At 46.0% G+C, this 6,159-nt stretch overlaps 1 protein-coding gene across 2 annotated transcripts; it reads right to left on the reverse strand.

The window, feature by feature from the left end:
* Positions 1-564: 564 nt before the first annotated feature.
* On the reverse strand, positions 565-5,876 carry LOC119331705 (E3 ubiquitin-protein ligase RFI2-like). Of its 2 annotated transcripts, XM_037604872.1 has the most exons (7): positions 5,563-5,662; positions 5,317-5,368; positions 3,138-3,301; positions 2,785-2,843; positions 2,146-2,171; positions 1,701-2,070; positions 565-1,372 (listed from the first exon to the last, which is right to left on the reverse strand). In XM_037604872.1, exons 3-7 carry the CDS (start codon positions 3,264-3,266, stop codon positions 844-846), a joined length of 1,113 nt encoding a protein of 370 aa, XP_037460769.1. In that variant the 5' UTR covers positions 3,267-3,301; positions 5,317-5,368; positions 5,563-5,662; the 3' UTR covers positions 565-843. The 2 variants fall into 2 exon arrangements, with proteins under 2 accessions (XP_037460769.1, XP_037460768.1); XM_037604871.1 differs by lacking the exon at positions 5,317-5,368 and having other exon boundaries at positions 5,563-5,876.
* Between the last annotated feature and the right edge of the window lie 283 nt (positions 5,877-6,159).

A 6,159-nucleotide genomic window follows, 5' to 3' on the forward strand; every position in this document is an offset into this window, starting at 1 on the left:
AGATGTAAATTCCCGATCACAGCTAATTTTCCGCCTGGAAACAAAACAACCAGTCCAGGCATGTGTCATAAACCAGCCGGATATGATCGGAAATGGGAATCCAGGCGGGGCCCAAGTGTGTTTAGGGGCTCTCCAAATAATTTTTTAGGGTTTCAGAGATGTGTTGCTCTAGAAGGCAGGCAGTGTGGTATCGGTGGAGGTGCTGCAATTGCCGATGGAAGGGGAGGCTGCCTGGCCGCCGACGATGCAGCGTCGTGGTCGCAACTAGCTTTAGCCGGTTGGCTCCCTCCACGGTGGATGGGATTATAGGGATAGCTGCATCTCCCCACTATATGCCGGGGTATGGGGTGTTTTTAAGGAGAGTTCGTCCAATCAAACATTGGATGGAAATATTTGAACTACAGTTTGAGGAGTCGTGTGCCCCATATTAGTTGCCATCAAGTCCCTTCGCTGTCGATCGACCTCCTGTGTCCGGTGATCTGGTAGCACAGCCCACGCAAGAAAAGAAGAAACACACAACCGGTAGCAAAACCAAAACCCATGCAAGATCCAGGAAAGCACGACTTGAGAGAAACAACTGCGGCAATGAGTAATGGCATCACAATCATGTCCAACGGCAGCAGTTTCGGCAAACATTTACACACAGTTCCGACCACCGCAATATTCGCGATCTCACAAGTCAGCACAGCCATTTGAACGAAATCCAGGTCCGCTGGCAAGAGAACCCTAAAAACACCAGGCACACGCCAGTGGCATCGTTCCGGGGTTCCCTTCAACAGTCTAAACTCGGCCTCTCTCGAAACAAATAGTTCCCGATATACACAGTGATGGGAGAAATGGTCTTCACAAGAATGGCGGCATCCTCTGGGGAGGTACAGGCTGGTAAACATTGTCCGGGTGGCTCTGCGGTATCCGCTCCCCGGGAGCAGGTCTTCGAGTGAAACCTCCATGTGTATGGTTCTGCATCGGATTGAACGTGCTCCACCAGTGAGGCTCGCCGTCGACAGGGACCCACGGGAATGGCCCAAAGCCCTCCCGGCCCCACGCATATGGTCGATCGACGGGTGGTCTAGAGACACCTTCACCATCAGAGGGAAGGCTCCTGTTCACAGCTGCGGGTGGAGCAAATCCATGGGGCACTCCAACCTCAGCCGACGACGCTGCTGCTGCTGCAATGAAAGATGTGATTGTCAAAGCCCTCGGCCTGACCCTCCTAGCTGTAGGAGGGAAAGGACTGCCCTGCATTGAGGCGTGCATCGAATGTTGATACATATGGCCCCTCGCACCATGACCATGGCCTCTAGTCTCGCCCATAACAGCTGGAACTGACCCTAATGGTGCCACCAGATTGCTTCCGTTGCGAGGTGTGGGCCTGCAGTATTTGGACATTATAACTTTGTAAGAGCTAAGCAAATAGGTGGTTTACCATAGTAAGAGATAGGCATGACCTGCAGAACCTATCTAGATTTATTTAGTTTTCCAAACAGCCCACATAAACCATAGATCAGACAGAAAAAAAAATCATGTCCTAAAGATTTTGTAAAAGAACTTTTTCACAGGGATTTAGACCATCCAGGCTATCAGACCCCACCTATGTGGTGACTGGTGAAGCATCTACAGTTTTGAAGTTCTGAACAGGGGTTTATCTAGTCTAGAAAGTAAAATTTCACAGTTAGATGGTATTCATGAATTGAGCATACCTGTGGACTAGGGGATGGTGATGTACATATGGTCTTGATCTTTGTTGGCTGCTGGTTTCATATCTGGGAAGTCCTATACCAAATGGAGCTACAGAATGATCCGGGATGCCCGATACAGGAAGATTAGTCAAATATCTGTGCTCGCTATCAAGAATTCTTGGCTCAGTTGCATGGAAAGCTGCTTGGGTATTGCCCAAATCAGGAGCTGCATGGCCTTCCAAGCTAGTTGGATGGCGATGAAATGAAGCGCCTTCAGCACCAGAATTTGAACCAAGAGGCACATGCACGGGATGGAGAAAACCACGCAGTGAAAGATAAGGACAAACAAGTGAACTGCTTGCAGCACTCGAATGGTCTGCGACTGTATGATCTTCATAAAATTAAAAAGAAATCAATAAACGACATAGAAATTTCGTTAGTTAAAAATCTGGGTCAACATGCTTACAAGACGGTGGCTCCGCTTCACCCTCCCTGAAAAGAAGTAAAGGATAAATTCAGAACTTGAAGATTTGAGATATAAAATCCTTTGAAGAACCTGATAAAGTGTACAGTATCAACATAGGCGAACAAGCTAAGGTTTTGCAATACAGAAGTTCCAGTATTAATAACTGACAGTGACCGGCAACCAAGGAAAGGGCAATGCACGACATGGACAAAGCATATTAGGAATACAAATCTAACCATTCATCAATAAATTGTGCTGGGTGACAACTGCAAATAGTATACCAAATCAACGGCAAACATTATACCAAATCATGCATGACAGCACTCAATGTCATATTAGGAACCATAAAATGGCTTCTCTTTAGGTAATAGGTTGTGGAAAGATAGGTTCCATTCAACTTACGGTTTAGCATTCACATTACATTAATGCTTTGAGACATAAGGTTTAAGAGAGGCGACCAAGGAGGCAGCATCTCGTACAATTTGAAAACCCAATTTCAACATACCCATCGATATGGCATAAGACCACGGCATATTCTCTTATGAAATTAAGTAAAAGCCCATTTTCTTTTTTGCTTTTAGATCATTAACCACATGCTCCAAAAACCATATCTATTGAGATGTGAGGAGACATCCTTACTCGAAAACGGATGCTAGTTGTGTGAATCCACTAAAAGGGCACCACTGAAATCCAAATGGCTGCAAGTCAATACAACAGATATATCAGAATATAAAATATGAGACATGTGAAATGATGTCAGATGCCGACGACATTCCAAAACTGAAAATGCCTTCTGTACCAGCAAAATGAATGCAAGCAGCACATAAAAACCGTAAGGCACGAGGTTCATATGATTATATGACACCTCGTGGAATGCATATGCTAGACAAACAAACAAATGTCACTATTTAAGAAGAAACTTGAACGACATAACACATTTTAATATTGTTTTGAACCCTTAGATGTGTATTTACTATCACAAGAGCACTTACAAGATCAGAAGCAATGTCATAGGTTTCACCAGTCACCCAGCCACCTATATCAATATCAGGAGATGGACGTTGTCCAGTTGCATAAAGCCAGCGGCCTTTCTCTATCTTCCGGCAATTAGGGCATTGCATTGCCCCTTTCGCATTGAATGCTGATCCAATGCAGTCTAGCAGAAAAAGGAGTTGTTTAGTTCAACTATATTTTTACGAATGCATGAAGATGCACCCAGAGGAAGTGTTACAGACACATACTCGGCAGCATTAAATCCAAACTAAAAGCTAACGAGTACTACGTAAATAATAGCAATACAAAATTGAACTAATTAGCATGTGGTATTCACAGATTGCGCTTGAACAAATATAAGCTGAAGATGGGCTTAATTCAAGATAGTCTCTTCATAGTATAAAAGGCAAACTTATTCACTAGCACAACTACATGATGTGTAGACGTGTAGCCATACTCATTGTTTGAAGATGATCAAGTCAATTCCAGAATAATCTGTCACTATTTCTTGCATGCATGATTTGCCTGAGTGATTACGTGATTGGTCATGGAACTTGAAAAGAAAAATGAGTAGTTCAATTATATATTTACAAATGCATGAAGATGCATGCAAAGGAAATGATATAGACACATACTCCGAAGCATTAAACATCCAAAGCAAAAGCTAAGAGCACTATATAATAGCAATACAAAATTGAACTAATCAGCATGTGATATTCACAGATTGTGCTTGAACAAATACAGGCTGAAGATGGGCCTAATTCAAGCTAGTATTTTCATCATGGTATAAAAGGAAAATTTATTCACTAGCAAAACCACATGATGTGTAGATGTGTAGCTTTAACTGTTGTTTGAAGATGCTCGAGTCGATTCCAGAATAGTGTGCCACTATTTCTTGCATGCATGATTTTTTCGAGAAAACGCAAAGGACCTCTGTGTTTCATTTCATCGAAAAGAAAGAGAGAACAAGCCTCCTAGGAGGTGAGTTTTACAATGCCATTGGCCGATCAGTGGGCATCCCAGGGTGGGCAGAACAACCCTAAGCCCCTAAGCCCCTGGGCTCCGGCGTTTGCCCAACAGCGGGCCTCATCTTTGATCCTATCTACTAGCAAATCGACCGAGGGTGTCGCATTGTCAAAGACGCACGCGTTCCTGTGTTTCCAGATCATCATGGAACGAGCAAGGTGATGGACCTGAGGGCCTTGCGATGCATCGTCGGCGTATGCTCGTTCGCTCGCAGCCACCATGCCATGACAGTGGGCTCCTGGTCTGGCGCCTGGATCAGCAAGCGCAGCCAAGACAGGATGGCATGCCATGTTTGGCGAGCGAAGGGGCAGGTAAGGAGCAGGTGTTGGATTGTTTCTGTAGTCTGGTCACATAGGAGGCACCTGGGGTGATGCTGCAGTCCGCGTCAAGCAAACCTTTCTCTGTCGAGCAAGCCAAGACAGGATTGCACGCATGATTTACCCGAGTGATTACGTGATTTGTCATGGAACTTGAAATGAAAAATGTCTAGTTTGGTTCCTAGACTAGTGCACATCATTAATTAATTCCCTAAATTCACTACTATTCCGTTTTCTTTTAATAGCCGGGTAAAATTAATGTGCATCGTAGGTCGTATTATCCAATACACTCATAGAGCATTCACCTACGCCATGCCAAGGTTAATACATCATAATTTGGAAGTTGAGTTTGCCGGTTCCCAAAACAAACAGCAGATACAATTTAACTAACAAAGAAACGGACAAATAACGGACCAAGCAGCGACAAAACCCTCAAAGAACACTTGTAATTCAGGCAACCACCACAGCACTTGTCTGCTTTACAGGGAGCAAGGTGGAACACCCTGATAAATGACGGTAACCGAAGCACCGCATCCAACCCGTGTACGCGACCAGGGATTATATAGCCCTTATGACGCATAGAATGCATGGATCAAATTGGAGCAACAAGCACCAAGAGGTCAGTGTCTTCAAAACTAGAAGCCTAAAACGATGTCGAAACATCTCATGTTATCACAAAAAATAAAATAGAAATTAGAAGCAAATGCCCACCATAAATAAATCTAAGTACCATCAACGAACACTGTTCGAATCGGAACCACCCTCAAATACATATGCTTGAAATAACCCTAGCTCATGCCGGTCTCACAGCTCCAACAGGGACACACAAACTCACCACGATTACTTTGACATGCAATTCCACTCCATCACCATCCAGACGTCCATACCTGCGAACTCCACGGTAGTACAATTCAACAACGCCGATCGCCCATTTTTACAGTCCACAGTCTAAAATCAAACCACCCAAACTTCTCTAGCACGTCGAATTACATGAACTAACCCGCGTCCATCTCTCGCGCACAGATCCGGTTGAAAACAGCACGGCCTAGCTAGCAGGGGCGGTGGGGCGGAGGAATCTGACCTAGGTGGAACTCGTGGCCGCATTGCAGCTTGGCGATGGACCTGCCCCCGGCGCGCCCAGTCACCGGATCCAGGCAGATGGAGCACGCCCCGCCCCCTGCCGCCTCCGCCGCGTGATCGGGCGGCGGCGATCTCTCCAGATCCATCGCCTCCTCCCCCCGGCGCCGGGGCTCCCCCTGCCTCTCTCGCGGGCGCGCTCGTGGGGGGGCGGCAGCTCGCACGGGAGAGGAGAGGAGAGAAAGAGAGGGGAGGGGAGGTGCGGTGCGGTGCTGTTCGTGAGGAGGGAGGAGAGAGAGAAATGAGGAGGGTGTGTCCGAGCGAACGGAAGGGGTTGGGTTGGAATTCGCTGAAATGAGAAAGATGGATAAGAATGCGCTGGACGAATTTGCATTTCGCCGTGTGTTGCTCGTGCGTGGCGATGCCGTTCGTGGACGTAGGCCGGGCGATGCACGTGATGATTTGGTTGGTTTTAGCAGCCATGTTATTTTTAGGCTTGCTATCGGTTTGCTTTTAGGTTTGTTGCTCGGTTTTTAACCCGCCCAAGTTACACGTGTTCTGAGTTCGCGAGAGCATATTCTTCTTCTTCTTTTTGAATAAT

This window comes from Triticum dicoccoides, chromosome 7A (assembly GCF_002162155.2).
Source record: "Triticum dicoccoides isolate Atlit2015 ecotype Zavitan chromosome 7A, WEW_v2.0, whole genome shotgun sequence".
Classification (NCBI taxonomy): Eukaryota; Viridiplantae; Streptophyta; class Magnoliopsida; order Poales; family Poaceae; genus Triticum; species Triticum dicoccoides.

Excerpts from the sequence above, each read along its gene's own strand:
- LOC119331705 (XM_037604871.1), bottom strand. The coding sequence starts at position 5,707 with ATGGATCTGGAGAGATCGCCGCCGCCCGATCACGCGGCGGAGGCGGCA. Across the intron at positions 2,172-2,784 it reads CAACTAGCATCCGTTTTCGA|GGAGGGTGAAGCGGAGCCAC; the intron begins GTAAGGATGTCT and ends ACTTCTTTTCAG. Across the intron at positions 2,071-2,145 it reads TGAAGCGGAGCCACCGTCTT|ATCATACAGTCGCAGACCAT; the intron begins GTAAGCATGTTG and ends AATTTTATGAAG.